Source organism: Bombina bombina, chromosome 8, assembly GCF_027579735.1.
Source record: "Bombina bombina isolate aBomBom1 chromosome 8, aBomBom1.pri, whole genome shotgun sequence".
NCBI lineage: Eukaryota > Metazoa > Chordata > Amphibia > Anura > Bombinatoridae > Bombina > Bombina bombina.
The window spans coordinates 244689651-244706880 of NC_069506.1; the positions used below are offsets into that span (position 1 = coordinate 244689651).

The 17230-nt window shown below is 37.7% G+C and overlaps 1 protein-coding gene across 1 annotated transcript in view; it reads right to left on the minus strand.

The window, feature by feature from the left end:
* The window catches only part of LOC128639082 (hepatocyte cell adhesion molecule), a 65416-nt gene that overhangs the window by 37652 nt on the left and 10534 nt on the right, over positions 1 to 17230 (minus strand). Inside the window, exon 3 of the mRNA XM_053691232.1 lies at positions 4257 to 4529. Within this exon, the coding sequence (XP_053547207.1) occupies positions 4257 to 4529 (273 nt within the window). The remainder of the gene's footprint in view (positions 1 to 4256; positions 4530 to 17230) is intronic.

A 17230-nucleotide genomic window follows, 5' to 3' on the forward strand; every position in this document is an offset into this window, starting at 1 on the left:
CAGAAGGACTTTTCATCTGTTCAATAGCAAGGATTTTATCAGGGTCGGGCTTGATGCCATCTCCATTGATGATATGCCCAAAGTAGCATAACTCAAATTTTCTAAAATGGCATTTCTCTTTATTTAATTTCAGCCCAGACTCTCTAATGGTCTGCAGCACACAGCTCAATCGCTGATCATTTCTTCCAATGTAGACCCATACACTAAAATGTCGTCCATGACGACTGCCGTGCCTTCATGGTCCCTTAGGAGGGAACTCATCTCTCTTTGAAAGATTTCAGGAGCAGAGGATGTCCCAAAGGGGAGTCTGCAGAAGCAAAACTGACCTACGGGTGTAATGAAGGTAGTCAGTTTGTGGCACTGTAGATTTAGAGGTATCTGCCAGAAGCTGCTGGAAGCATCCAGTGTAGAGAAGAACTTCGCCCCAGCCAGTATCGGAGCTATGTCTTCAAGCGTCGGCAGCACATATCTCTCTTCACCGCCTCATTTAGCCTTTTCAAGTCTACGCACCTTTCCGTTTTTTTCGCAACAGGCACAATGGGGGCACACCAGTCAGTTGCTTCAACAACCTCTTCAATAACTTCCATATTCTTTATACGCAGAAGTTCCATCTCCACTTGAGGCATGAGCGGAAATAGAATTCTATGAGGAGTGGTAATGCTGTATGGGACTGCATCACTTTTAAGTGATATTCGGACTGGGTTGCAATTCAATAGGCCCAATTCACCAAACATGTCTTCCGAAATCTCATTCACTCTGGCGACAAGGCCCAAACCAAAGGCTGCTTTCCCACACTGACCTCTAATTACATGTACCCACATGGTGAATTTCCTTTGCTTAAACTCACAGCTTGCAAGAAATTTCCCTGCACAATCGATGCGGCTACCAGGACTATGAACTTTCGTTGTAACTTTTGCCAGCTGAGGCTGTCGAGGCAGTCTTATGAATGCTGCAAGGGACATAACAGTGATGACTGCTCCGTGTTAATCTTCAAGGCAACCTTGGCTCCCATTACAGTAAGGGTAACCCGCCAATCTTCATCTGAACCAGACAGTTCAACAACAGACCCTACAAAGGAGACTTCTTGACCCTCCTGGTCACTATCCACCTGCATCTCCTTAATGTATTCAGTTTTACATGCCACTTCAAAATGACCCATTCAGTTACACTTTCTACATCTTTTATCTTTAGCAGAGCATAAAAAATTCTGATCATGGGTACGGTTACACCGCATGCAGCGAACCTGCTGCGCCCATCCGCTTCTGGGCCTATCTGTTGCCCTTGGTCTACCGCTCACACTGTGCCTTTTATCTGCAGCTCTCCTGAACTGCTGCACTTCATCCACAATACTCTCAGACCTCAGATCAGCACTTTGCTTTTTGACCAGTTCACTCTGGCGGGCCATCCTAATAACCCCATCTAACGTTAATTCAGCCTCCAACTGTAGCTTCAGTGAGACCTCAGCATCTGCAATTCCTATGACTATTCTGTCTCTGATCTGCACTTCTTTAGCAACACCAACCTCACAGAATTCAGTTCATACAGGCTGCGCACAAATGATTCCACAGATTTTTCCACACGCTGAGCACGTTTGTGAAAACAAGCCCTCTCATGAATCACATTTATTTTGGGCACAAAGTGAGTACTGAGTTTGTTCATAACTATTTCAAAGTCAAATTCTTCCCCTTCTTGGAAAGTAAAGGCATTAAACACTGGCTCCACATCTTTCCCCATAGAGTATAAAAGAGAATTACCTTTTATTTCACCACTCTCCTTGTCCAGCTAGAAGCAATCCTGAAGTGTTGAAACCGCTGACGCCATGTGGGCCAAGCTGCAGGCTGAGAGAAATCAAAAGGCTCAGGTGGGGTACCCTTCGACATCGTCATTACTCAGGAAACAGAAGCGCAAGCAAGTACTTCTGACACCATGTCATGAGATGCAGGACACAGCATAGAAGGTACAATGCTATTTTATTGCAGAGCATAGAAATATACAGCTTGTACAACACATCTAACTTAGTAACTGCGACATAGACTATAACGGCTATAAGCCACGCCCCCATCCAGTGGCAAGTACTTCTGACACCATGTCATGAGATGCAGGACACAGCATAGAAGGTACAATGCTATTTTATTGCAGAGCATAGAAATATACAGCTTGTACAACACATCTAACTTAGTAACTGCGACATAGACTATAACGGCTATAAGCCACGCCCCCATCCAGTGATGTCACCTCCCACTCTCAGCACACTTATTATGGAGCAAATGCCCTGATTGGTTGCAGGCTCACGAATTTGAGCCTGCAACTGATATTTATGAAGCAGTGGTATATAGACATATATTTATAAACCACTGCTTCCTAAACCCTCTGTAAGTTGGTGAATAAAAATCACCCCAGACTCATTTGATTGGGGCGATTGACAATTTTGTTCTCACATGTCCCCCACAATTTGTGATGAAAAGCAAATTGATAAGTCCATCCCTTATTTTTCTATTTACTCATTAACTTTATATATTTTTTTTTTCAACTTTCTCCCTTTAGTCTCCAAAATGAAATTCTAAATATGTATCTCAATACCCTTCACAAAATGTTCTCTAAGATACAATATGTCATGGACTCATAGTTCAAAAATAAAAACTTATCTCCAGATTACCCTGATCTCATGCATAAAATAACCCTGAAATAGTAGGAAAATGTCTTCTGAACAAGAGACATATCCAGCCCTAGACTTATATTTTAGTCTGTAGGGTCCTTGTAAGTAAGGAATAACTGGGGAGTCCGAGCATGAACCCCCCTTGCTCACTATACCTAGAGGAACATAGCTGAGTGTCACTGTCTGTATTGGTTATGTGCCTTTATAGGAAGAGCATCCTGGTATAGGAAGAGCAATCAGGCTGCAGTCTTCACTGTCAAACCTGAAAGTGGGACCGCAACATGAGCCAGAGTGTGCTGGTTAAAGTAATGTGTGATGTAGTACATATGTCCATTTGGCTTAAGGGGTTAAGAGCATAACCAGCTAATGGCTTTAATGGTTCAGTGCAGGCAAGGCTAAAGGCATTTAGTTTCACCAGTGTCCTTTACATTATATTGTAAAAAGAAATGCCTGTGCTACAGCAGCAATTTATTATACTTGGTGGGGCTGTTCTTACTGCAGCCCTCCCACATCCTGCAATGTTCACTATCCTGAAGCTTATTTATGTCACTTTTAACAAGATTGGCAAATTCAGCCACAGGAAGAGATCTCATTTCAGTACCTAGAAGTTTGATCTGTGTTTTTAATCATACTGAGTATTTACAGGAATCATGAGGCTTGTCTAGAGACACCTGGTATTATGCCTCTGTGTTTGTTTCAGGTCCAATTTTAAGCAACTTTCTAATTTACTCTATTATCAATATTTCTTCATTCTCTTGCTATCTTTATTTTAAAAAAAGGCATCTAAGCTAAGGAGCCAGACAATTTTTGGTTTAGAACCCCAACAGCACTTGTTTATTGGTGGGTGCATTTAGCCACCAATCAGCAAGCACAATCAGCAAGCACAACCCAGGTTGTCAACCAAAAATGGGCAGGCTTTTAAACTTATATTCTTGCTTTTAAAATAAAGATAACAAGAGAATGAAGAAAAATTGATAATAGGAGTAAATTAGAAAGTTGCTTAAAATTGCATGCTCTATCTGAATCATGAAATAAAAAAAATTGGGTTCAGGTCCCTTTAACTGTCCCAAGTAAAATACCACCCCCAGCCGGACAGATAGCTCAGCATGCTAAGGCACTGTGGCTGAGCTCTGTAGCAACCCAACCCCAGTGAGGTCCACTCAGCCTTTCATCCTTCTGAGATTGATAAAATGAGCAGCGTCTTGAGACCCTTACGGGTGATTAGTCGCGCTTTACAAGTACCCAATACATACATACATTATAGAGAAGTATAACCTGATAGAAAAAAAACAAAATTGAAGTGAGGGGATAGAGAAAAAAGAATTAGGCGAACAGTGGGAGTCAAAGGGAGTATAGAGAAAGTAAAGAGAAAGAAACAGAAAAAGGGGAAGAGAAATTAAATGTATTTGTTTTGTTTTAAAAAAATAATAATAAATATTATTTTAATAAGATTTTTATTTGGACTAGTAAGCCTCTTTTTTTTTTTCCACCCACGGAGAAAGATTTTCTTTAACTGAATGAGTGGCAATGACTGTAATTTCTAACTTGTCCAGTACTAGTAAAAATCCCAACTCTAAAATATATATGATTTGAAAATTACCAGCAATAAGTGTCCAGTTGCCTTCCCCGCTGCTTACTGGGTTAGATATCTTGCAGATGTAGATTCCACTGTAAGTTCTGTTAGGAGCATTTAACCTAAGGGTTTTGTTTTCATTAAGCAGAGTGAAATTGTAGCTACTGTCCAGAGCTTTTCCATCCTTCTTCCAGGACACGTCTCCTTTTCCACGAGATGAGCTACAGGTCAGATTGACAGCATCAGAACCTTCACTGACTTTATCACTTGAGGCGTTTATAATAACATTCTCCACTGGTTCTATGGGATTCAGACACAGAGAATCAAAACAAAGAACTACCAAAATTAACAAATACAAAATTAACAAATACAAAATTAAAATATAGCTATTATATAATCACTAGTTAACATGTCAAAAGCATTTTTGCCTATAAAATGTAAGTTAAAGATGTTTAAAGGGACAGTAAATGTACAGAATAATATAATATACTTCTGCAAATAGTGCAGAATTATATAATATTATATTAGCGGTAACTTCATAAATTAAAAGTGTTGCAAGGTTTTTTTAGTGTAAAGTTGGACTCCATTCCAGGCTCTACCGAGCAGGTCTTGGATTTCCAAAGCGCTTTGCAGGCTTGCTGGCTAGTAACAGCATGCCGATCGCCCTATTGGACTAAATGTAGCTCACTCCCGCTCTGGTCTAGTAGTGGAGCGAGCTACATTCAGTCCAATAGCGCAATCAGGCGTGCTGTGACTAGCCAGTAAGACCTTGAACTGCTATGGAAATCCAAGACCCGCTCAGTAGAGCCTGTAGCGGAGTCCAACTTTACACTAAAAAAAACTTGCAATGCTTTTAATTTATGAAGTTACTGCTAAGATAATGTTATATAATTCTGCACTATGTGCAGAATTATATAACATTATTCTGTACGTTAACTGTCCCTTTAATATTATATTTATAACAGCACAAGCATATTTAATCAATGAACATCAGATAAATAAGAAAGCTCTAATACATGTTAAAATAAGTGTTGCTGGCATTTATCCATGAAAATACTGGATAGCAAAAGGTTACTGGGGATAAATGATAGGTGAGGTCACCCAACAACCCTTTAACAAAACTCTACCTAAGGTTCCATGCTAAGGTATTCTTCATTAGTGTGCAGTGTTAAACAATTCAGTGATTTTAACTTCTGTCTGCTATAAAAAAAATATATATGCTTTTTATGCTTAAAAGGACATCAAACACTAAATAAATGCTAAATAGAACAATACATTTTAAAATAAGTGTTGCTGGCACCTGAAAATACTTGATAACAAATGGGTTACTGGGGATGAATGATGGTGAGGTCACCCAACAACCCCTAAACAAAACTTTACCTAAGGTTTCATGCTAAGGTGTTCTTCAATAGTGGGCAGTGGCAAACAATTCAGTGATTTTAACTTCTGTCTGCTGTCAAATAAAAACAAAAAAACCCTAAATTTATGCTTTTTATGCTGAACTGATAAATTCTTCTCTTTCATGGTGGTGAGAGTCCAAAAACCATTACTACTGGGAATCCAACTCCAGGCCACTAGGAGGAGGCAAATATTACCAAAACTCCAAGAGTACTAAATCCCTTCTATTTTTTTTATATGCAAGGCTTACGTATAGCCAAGAAAGGAGAAGTTGAAATGTAGGAAAGGACAAAGAAGGAAAAATAAGGTGCAAACTAGAACTGCCACCAGAAAAATTTACATAAATTTAGAGAAAAATGGGCAAGTCTCATGGACTCTCACCACCATGAAAGAAATACAGCTAATATATAATCACTAGTTAACATGTCAAAAGCATTGTTACCTATAAAATGTTAAAGATAAAGATGTTTAAGATTATATTTATAATAGAACAAGCATATTTAATCAAGGAACATCAGATACATCAGAAAGCTCTAATACATTTTAAAATAAGTGTTGCTGGCACTTTTACATGAAAATAGTGGATAGCAAAGGGTTACTGGGGATAAATGATAGGTGAGGTCACCCAACAACCCTTTAACAAAACTCGATCTAAGGTTCCATGGTAAGGTATTCTTCATTAGTGTGCAGTGTTAAACAATTAAGTAATTTTAACTTCTGTCTGCTATAAAAAAAAAAAAATATGCTTTTTATGCTTAAAAGGACATCAAACACTAAATAAATGCTAGATAGAATGATGCATTTAAAGAAAAGATTAGTCTGAGAACAACATGTAGATGTATTTTTTTAAAAAGTTTAATTAGCTGTTTAAATATTGACAAAATAAGTATAAAGTTTTAGTGTCTATAAAACAATGGGAGCCGCCATGTTGTAACTTAGGTTACCTTCTCTGCTGTGGCCAATTAGAGACCGTTATAAATAGGTCACTAGTGTGTGTAGCCAATGGCTGTGTGGAAAATAACAGTGTTCTGCACTTCTATTTCTAACAGGAACTGAAAAGCTCACAATTTCAGAATGGAATTACAGGAAAAGGGGACAAAATAAATAATGAAAATATATAGTTTTATTTATATACAATTTATAATTTTATATTACCATCTCAAAGTGATTAATGTTCCTTTAACTGATAAATTCTTCTCTTTCATGGTGGCGAGAGTCCACAAGTCTTTACTACTGGGAAATCAACTCCAGGCCACTAGGAGGAGGCAAATATTCCCAAAACTCCAAAACTAGAACTGCCACCAGAAAAACTTCCATACATTTTGAGAAAAATTGGCAAGTCTCATGGACTCTCACCACCATGAAAGAAATTAATTTATCAGGTAAGTGTAATTTAAGCTTTCTTTCATAAAGGTGGTAAATAGTTCACTAGCCATTATTCCTAGGAACTAATACACAAGATGTGGAGTCCACGAGTAATTTGGGCAGGATACCTAATTTTGGCAGGCACCTAATTTCCAGACACTATTGCTTGTGGGGTTTTCCTACCAAAATTTGATTCAAAAGAAGCAAAAACATAAAACTAGCTGATTAATAAGGTATGTAAGGAAGACCATGTTGCTGCCTAGTAAATGTGAACAATAGAAATACCAGGAAATGGAAAATGGACTGTAATGCATTTTAGGGGAGTCTATACCACTCCCCAAGTAAGCCTTATGAACAAGAGTTTTAGCCAAGAAACCAAAGTAAGGGCTGTGGCCTTCTGGCTTTAGTATGGACCTGAGACATAAATAAACAAAAATTAGAGGATTGACTAAAATCCTCAGGAGACTTAAAGGACCAGCAGTCAACACTGTAGATTTGCATAATCAACAAATGCAAGATAACAAGACAATGCAATAGAACTTAGTCTGAACTTCAAATGAGTAGTAGATTTTTTTTCTGACAATTTTAAAAGTTATGTCTATTTCCACTCCCCCTGTACCATGTGACAGCCATAAGCCAATCACAAATGCATACACCTACCATGTGACAGCAATCAGCCATTCACAAATGCATACACACTTATTCTTGCACATGCTCAGTAGGAGCTGGTGACTCAAAAAGTTTAAATATAAAAAGACAGTGTACATTTTGTTAATGGAAGTAAATTAGAAAGTTGTTTAAAATTGCATGCTCTATCTGAATAATGAAAGTTTATTTTTGATTGAGTGTCCCTTTAAAAGTAGAATTTTAAAACTCTTACTATCTACATCTAAATTATGAAGGAGCCGCTCATTAGAATTTGTAGAAAAAGGACAAAGAGAAGAAGCTACAATTTCAGAGAAAAAAAACACTTTAAAAACACAAAATCCTGGAGAAATAAATAACAGATAATGAGGCTCACGAGAAAGAGCAGACCGTTCATAAAATCTTCTAACAGAAGATATTGGTCAAAGAAAATACCCTCAAAGACTGAATGTCCAAATTATGCATAGACTCAAAAGGAAACAACTGCAAAAACTCTTAGAACCAAATTAAGGTTCCAAGAAGGAGACGGTTCTATCACTTAACTCTTAACTAAAGCCAGAAAGTTTAGCAATTTTCTAGTGAAATAACAAAAAAATACTGAAATTTGACCTTTCAAAGAACAAGCAGATAAACCTTTACCTAAGCCTTCTAGAAGAAATAGAAGAATTCTAGGAATTCTCAAGAAATGCCAGCTGAAATCCTATCTTTTACACCAGGAAAGAAAAACTTACAAAATTGTTTGATAGATTTCTTGTAAAAGGCTTTCAGCCTAAATTAAAGAATCAAATTCAGCATCAGGAAACTTCTTTGTTTAAAAAAATTAGACATACAATCTCCAAGCCTTCAAACTGAGAAAATCAAGATCTTGAAGATAAAAAGAGGCCTTGAGACAGTGGTCATGTCTTAGTGGAAGAGGTCATGGAAAACAACTAGACATCTAAACCAGATAAGTTAACCAAGTTTTGTGTAGCCAAGCTGGAGCAATCAGAATTACTGATGAGGGCTCATTAGACCCAAGCTATTACTTTAAAGGGACACTGAATCCAATTTTTTTTCTTTCGTGATTCATATAGAGCATGCAATTTTAAGCAACTTTCTAATTTACTCCTATTATCAATTTTTATTTGTTCTCTTGCTATCTTTATTTGAAAAAGAAGGCATCTAAGCTAAGGAGCCAGCCAATTTTTGGTTAACAACCCTGGACAACACTTTTTTATTGGTGCTGTCAAATCAGCAAGGACAACCCAGGTTGTTCACCATAAATAGGCCGGCATCTAAACTTACATTCTTGCTTTTTAAATAAAGATACAAGAGAATGAAGAAAATTTTATAATAGGAGTAAATTAGAAAGATGCTTACAATTGCATTCTCTATCTGAATCACGAAAGAAAAAAAATTGGGATCAGTGTCCCTTTAAGCAGCAGAAAAGAAAGAGGGGAAAAAAGAAAGGAAGGCAAAATGACCAGGGCCGGGGGATGCTAGAGCATCTACAAACTCTGAATGTGGATCCCTGGATATTACAAAACATTTGAACGTTTGTTGATCAAACAAGAAGCTATATAGTCTATCTCTGGTAGACCTAATTGAACTACAATCAAATTAAAAACTTCCAGGTGTAAATACCATACACCAGAATAAAGGTAACGGCAACTGAAATAATCTTTTTCCCAAATTACACACCTAGGAATTGCAGAGATTGTTCTCTGCCTTCATCACTAGGGAACTGACCCCTACCAGAAAGGGAATCTGGATCGGAGGACCCCCCCTTCATGCTGACTTTGTAGAGGAAGAAGGATTTTCTGACTGTTTGACCTTGTTCCAAGTGGGGTTGAATTTCCAAGAAGATATGGAAGAATCATGATTTTGTGAAGATAAGGAGGACCTTTGGTTCCTAGATTGCCGAAAGAAATGAAAGCGACTAGTCGCTTTGCTCTGTCCCTTAGACCTCTTGCCCTGAAGGAAAAAATCTCCTTTACCTCCAGTCATGATAAAAATTATGACGTCTAGACCAGACCAAAATATTTTTTTTTCTATATAAAGGAAGGGATAAAAGTATAGACTTTTCAACCATGTCAGCTGATCAGACATAAGCCATAAAGCTCTTCTGGTCAAAACTGAGAAAATCAGAATAGCTAGATAAATGAAATATAGGTTGCTAGTCACAGCCTCATTTGCGCTTACTTGGAGAAGGCATGGCTCTGAAACAGATAATCAAACTAAACTTTAAAAACCTGGAGCAAATTCTAAAGAACTCCCTTGTACCATACAGAGGAAGGACATATTTCTTTAGAGGCAAGTTCAACATTTAACTGGTTAACATGCATATGGCGATCCATATAAAAATTGCAAAGTTTGCAAAAAAACTTACTTAAGTTGAATAAATAAGTACTCAGTGGATTTACCCGCTAATGGAATTTTTTTTTTAAATATTGGGAACAGTTCCAGTATGCTCCATCATGGAAGTTAATTACGGAGAGAAATAAAATACCACAATAAAGTACTTTGTAAAAAAAACAAAAATATTTGGTGACACAAATGTAGTCTACATAATCAGGGGTTTGAACAGAAAAGTTGAGAATCTGAAGGGAACAAATAGGCAACAGTATAGAGGCTCTCTAATAGGCAAAATTATTGTAATACAATAGTAAAAACGTATCAATTCTCCCGGCTCTTAGAAAAAAAAGAATTTACTAACCCCTTCACACTAATATTCAGCACTTAGAAAATACAGGTAGAAATGGACGTTTCTATGAAAAAGGTTGCATGGGAAGAGTAGAGAAGAAAAAAAGGCAGGTGAAGCACGGCAGAAAGGTAATTAACTACCGTGCTATTAAATTAAACTCTATGCTTCAAACTGCATACAAAAGTGTGCTACCCCATGTCGGGCAGGCTGTTTGGTAACGTTGGTGGAGATAACTAGAGTGAAAAGAGATGGAGCACACTAACGCCTAGATTACGAGTTTTGCGTTAGCCTTAAAAAGCAGCGTTGAGAGGTCCCAACGCTGCTTTTTTCCTAACGTCAATTGCGTATCCTATCTTTTTAATGGGATTTGCCTAACGCTGGTATTACGAGTCTTGGAAGAAGTGAGCGGTAGACCCTCTCCTGTCAAGATTCCTACCGCATTTAAAAGTCAGTAGTTAAGAGTTTTATGGGCTAACGCCGGAACATAAAACTCTTAACTAAAGTGCTAAAAGTACACTAACACCCATAAACTACCTATTAACCCCTAAACCAAGCCCCCCCCCACATCAGAAACACTTTAATAAATATATTAACCCCTAATCTGCCGATCGGACATCGCCGCCACTTTAATAAATATATTAACCCCTAAACCGCCACACTCCCGCCTCGCAAACACTAGTTACATTTTATTAAACCTTAATCTGCCATCCCTAACATCGCCGACACCTACTTACATTTATTAACCCCTAATCTGCCACCCCCAACGTCGCCGCTACTATATTAAAGGTATTAACCCCTAAACCTAAGTCTAAACCTAACCCTAACCCCCCCTAACTTAAATATAATTTAAAATAATCTAAATAAAATTACTACAATTAAATAAATTAATCCTATTTAAAACTAAATACTTACCGATAAAATAAACCCTAAGCTAGCTACAATATAACTAATAATTACATTGTAGCTAGCTTAGGATTTATATTTATTTTACAGGCAACTTTGTATTTATTTTAACTAGGTACAATAGTTATTAAATAGTTATTAACTATTTAATAACTTCCTAGTTAAAATAAAGACAAATATACCTGTAAAATAAATCCTAACCTAAGTTACAATTACACCTAACACTACACTATCATTAAACTAATTACCTAAACTACCTACAATTAATTACAATTAAATTAAATAAACTAAATTACGGGGGGGAAAAAACACTAAATTACAGAAAATAAAAAGAATTTTAAACTAATTACACCTATTCTAATCCCCCTAATAAATTAAAAAAGCCCCCCAAAATAATAAAATTCCCTACCCTACACTAAATTACAAATAGCCCTTAAAAGGGCCTTTTGCGGGGCATTGCCCCAAAGTAATCAGCTCTTTCATCTGTAAAAAAAATACAATACCCCCCCAACATTAAAACCCACCACCCACACACCCAACCCTACTCTAAAACCCACCCAATACCACCTTAAAAAACCTAACACTACCCCCCTGAAGATCTAGGATTCTATCAGCCAATCAGAATTAAGGTAGGAAAACAGCCAATAGAATGCGAGCTCAATCCTATTGGTTGATCCAATCAGCCAATAGGATTGAACTTCAATCCTATTGGCTGATTGGATCAGCCAAAAGGATTTTTCCTACCTTAATTCCGATTGGCTGATAGAATCCTATCAGCCAATCGGAATTCAAGGGACGCCATCTTGGATGACGTCATTTAAAGGAACCTTCATTCTTCGTTAGGACGTCGATGGAAGAGGATGGCTCCGCGTCGGCTGGATTGAAGATGGATCCGCTCCGCTCCGGATGGATGAAGATAGAAGATGCCGTCTGGATGAAGACTTCTGCCGCTTGGAGGACCTCTTCTGCCCGGATCGGATGAAGACTTCTGCCCCTCTGGAGGTCCACTTGTGCCCGGCTGGGTGAAGACGGCTCAAGGTAGGGAGATATTCAGGGGGGGTAGTGTTAGGTTTTTTAAGGGGGGATTGGGTGGGTAGGGTTGGATGTGTGGGTGGTGGGTTTTAATGTTGGGGGGGTATTGTATTTTTACAGGTGAAAGAGCTGATTACTTTGGGGCAATGCCCTGCAAAAGGCCCTTTTAAGGGCTATTTGTAATTTAGAGTAGGGTAGGGAATTTTATTATTTTGGGGGGCTTTTTTAATTTATTAGGGGGATTAGAATAGGTGTAATTAGTTTAAAATTCTTGTAATTCTTTTTTTATTTTCTGTAATTTAGTGGGGTTTTTTTTTCCGTAATTTAGTTTATTTAATTTAATTGTAATTAATTGTAGGTAGTTTAGGTAATTAGTTTAATGATAGTGTAGTGTTAGGTGTAATTGTAACTTAGGTTAGGATTTATTTTACAGGTATATTTGTCTTTATTTTAACTAGGAAGTAATTAAATAGTTAATAACTATTTACTAACTATTGTACCTAGTTAAAATAAATACAAAGTTGCCTGTAAAATAAATATAAATCCTAAAATAGCTACAATGTAACTATTAGTTATATTGTAGCTAGTTTAGGGTTTAGTTTATCGGTAAGTATTTAGTTTTTATTAGGATTAATTTATTTAATGATGGTAAATTTATTTTGCTTAATTTAAATTATATTTAAGTTAGAGGGGTGTTAGGGTTAGACTTAGGTTTATGGGATAATACATTTATAATAGTGGCGGCGACGTTGGCGGCGGCAGATTAGGGGTTAATAAATTTAATATAGTTACGGCGAAGTTGGGGGGGGGGCAGATTAGGGATTAATAAAAATAATGTAGGTGTCAGCGATGTTGGCGGCAGTAGATTAGGGGTTCATAGGGATAATGTAGGTGGCGGCGGTGTCCAGAGCGGCAGATTAGGGGTTAATAATATAATGCAGGTGTCAGCGATAGCGGGGGCAGCAGATTAGGGGTTAATAAGTGTAAGATTAGGGGTGTTTAGACTCAGTGTTCATGTTAGGGTGTTAGGTGCAGACATAAAATTCCTTTCCCCATAGGAAACAATGGGGCAGCGTTAGAAGCTGGACGCTGCTTTTTTGCAGGTGTTAGGTTTTTTTTCAGCCAGCTCAGCCCCATTGTTTCCTATGGGGAAATCGTGCACGAGCACGTTTAGCCAACTTACCGCTACCGTAAGCAACGCTGGTATTGAGGTGAGATGTGGAGCTAAATTTTGCTCTACGCTCACCTTTTTGCGGCTAACGCCAGGTTTAAAAAAACCTGTAATACCAGCGTTGTCTTAAATGAGCGGTGGGAAAAAAAGGTTTGTTAGCCCCGCAAGCCTTACCGACAAAAACTCGTAATCTAGCCGTAAGTGAGCATACTCTCCAAAGACTGAACACACAAAATTATATTTAAAAAAAAATCCAGATTCAGACATAATAAAAACTAATTTTCTGAAAGAATCTCTAATGCCCCCATATATTCTCAATACAATACGGCTAGACTAAAATGTAGTAAGTCGAGAGAAAAAGTGGTAATGTCTGTACATTAGATTGTACTAAACAATATGTACCTGCTAATAGCCTGCAGGCTATAGGATTTGCATCAAAAATGTCTTCACTTACCTTAAGATGCACCAACTCCACTATGCCTACCAGCTGCAGAAATGACTGCATGCAGTAGAGAGCCCATCCAATTTGGAGCACATTACAGCAGAGGCTCTAAGCGTGGAGTATATAAACCACCCAACAGGAGGAGGCTAAGGAATCAGTCCATGCGACACCTGTGGCAGGCTTGTGACCAATGTACCCTCTAATTGTTTTAAGCAGTGTGCGCAAAAATGTTGGCCTGTACAATTTTTGGCCAAGTAACTAAAATGTTTACATAATATTGAGTGATGGCAAGCCTGAATGGGAGTAAACGACTCATAAGAAGTGTCGCACAAACGAGGATGGTCTAGTATATTGTTCTCTATTTAAATTAGGCAAGAATTGTCACACTCTCACTCTCTCTCTTATACACACACTCTAATAGTTTCTCATGCACACTCTCACACACACACGCTTATACACGCTCTCACTCTAACACACTCACGGTCTCACAAACACACACTTATACACACTCACTTTAACACTGTCACACACAAAGACATACTATATTTAATATAGGTTAGGAAATGACATGTGACAAGTCACACTGTTTGCAGTTTTACACAACCAAAGTGCTCCATACTGGCAAATATCAGAAGAAACCCTTCCTATTAGGTCACTGGTTGTGGGTTGAAAGTGAAAATCACTAGTCATGCCAGTGTTATTCATGTTGTATACAACTTCAACTAAATGTTTTAATTAAAGGGACAGTCTAGGTCAAAATAAACTTTCATGATTCAGATAGAGCATGTAATTTTAAACAATTTTCCAATTTACTTTTATCACCAATTTTGCTTTGTTCTCTTGGTATTCTTAGTTGAAAGCTTAACCAAGGAGGTTCATATGCTAATTTCTTAGACCTTGAAGCCAACATCTTTCAGATTGCATTTTAACAGTTTTTCACCACTAGAGGGTGTTAGTTCACGTATTTCATATAGATAACACTGTGCTCGTGCACGAGAAGTTATCTGGGAGCAGGCACTGATTGGCTAGACTGCAAGTCTGTCAAAAGAACTGAAAAAAGGGGCAGTTTGCAGAGGCGTAGATACAAGATAATCACAGAGGTTAAAAGTATATTAATATAATTGTGTTGGTTATGCAAAACTGGGAAATGGGTAATAAAGGGATTATCTATCTTTTAAAACAATAACAATTCTGGTGAAGACTGTCCCTTTAAAGCTGTCCAGCCTGTGCTGTCTAGTGCTTTTCATTTGGTTCCACAATGCCCCTCATTTCACATTACTTTTCTATATGCCATTATTTGTAATTGTTCTTACCTGCAACTGTATAATTTCTGTTGTGTGTATTCGGTATATACAGCTTTGTATCTGTACATACATATGTAGGTTTGGAGCATTTTACTTGCTTGAAGTTGTTTTGTACAGAAATAAGTATTTTGTTAGGGTTAAATGCACATACAGGACTAACAATACAATGATCTAATTAGCTAGACCTTTTTAGTGCACTATTGCTTGAATGGAGTTAAAGTCAGTAGCAGACTAGTAACACACTATTGGTCTGGAGCTGAACACGACCACTGAGCCAACCAGGGGTGGCATATCTGTGTAGCTGCCAATCACTGGTTGTACTCAGCTCAGGACTGCCAAAACATAGCTGCTTTGGATCTGAATTTAACTATGTGTTTAACATTTTAGTGGATTAAATACATTAGTATAGGCAGGCAAAAAATGTAATAATAAAATGCTGCACTGCATTACAGCATAATTGCTCCTTTATGTCCCTTTAAGAATACTTTTACAATTCTGTTCATTGGTCCTGTGAATGCAAACTAATCCAAGTTAACCCCTCATTTGAAAAAAAAGTTGAATAATAATCCACCATGTTCTAGATTATGGCTTTAAAATTATTATCCTCAATAGTTCTTTTGAAATTAAAATGACAGTCTAGGCAAAAATAAGCTTTCATGATCCAGATAGAGCATGTAATTTTAAACAATTTTCCAATTTACTTTTATCACCAATTTTGCTTTGTTCTCTTGGTATTCTTAGTTGAAAGCTTTAACCTAGGAGGTTCATATGCTAATTACTTAGACCTTGAAGGCCACCTCTTTTCAGAATGCATTTTAACAGTTTTTCACCACTAGAGGGTGTTAGTTCACATGTTTCATATAGATAACACTGTGCTCGTGCACGTGAAGTTATCTGGGAGCAGGCACTGATTGGCTAAACTGCAAGTCTGTCAAAAGAACTGAAATAAAGGGGCAGTTTGCAGAGGCTTAGATACAAGATAATCACAGAGGTTAAAAGTATATTAATATAACTGTGTTGGTTATGCAAAACTGGGGTCTGGGTAATAAAGGGATTCTCTATCTTTTAAAACAATAACAATTATGGTGTAGACTGTCCCTTTAAAAAATTTCCTGTTTTAATTTAAATAATGTTTTAGGTAGTAAGGCATTGAAGTAAACCACTTAAACCTTAAAGGTTTAAAACTGATTACATATACAGTGTGAAACTTCTGCTCTGTTATACACAAATGATTCAAATCTCTTGCAAATATGAGACAATTGATCAATGAAGAAGTAAATAGATCCCAGATAGAAAAACAGAGACGTCACCATAGGGCCACATCCTTGGTCAGGGAGGTTTACGGAGCATGCATTGTGCACATGCGTAGCGCATTTCTTCAAGGCTGCTCCACTTCTGATGAGGGCCTGGGGGCTTGTGGCGGCATAAAAGTGGCGCTTGGCAAGGTAGGGGGGTAAAAGCGGGGCCATGGGTGCTATGGTCGGGGGATTAGAGGCAGGGCTTGGGGGGTGCTAGGGACGTTATTCAAACATTTCCTGGGCCAGTCTGATTTCCCAGTTCACACTCGGGTGCAGATAACCTTGTGCCCCACATATTTCCTCTGTCTAGTGCTTAATTTAGTAACATTTAATAAAACAAGAGAAAAATCCCATTTAAAACATATTAAAGCTCTAGTAATAAATGACAGCTGTGTGTCTCCAACTTCTTAATTCTGCAACCTTATTAGCTATAGTGTCCCTGTGGATTTCAGCATTCATCTGTCCTGCTCATATAAAGTCACAGGTATGCAGGCAAATACCAATAGCTGCAAATATTATTATAATTTGAAACTAGGAAAGATGAAGCCTACAATTTTCTGTATTCTAGTACAGGGTCAGCTTGTTTGTAGCCTGAAATACTATCCATCAGATGCAGGAACAAGGTTAATTCATTCATTTACTATTGATTAAACAGCGACCATGCAGGGAGATAGCTCAGCTCTGTGACCTGGGAGCCGATCTGCAGAAAAGATAGGCAGGGACTGGAGTGTAAACCTATGTACTAATAGGAGAGGCATTC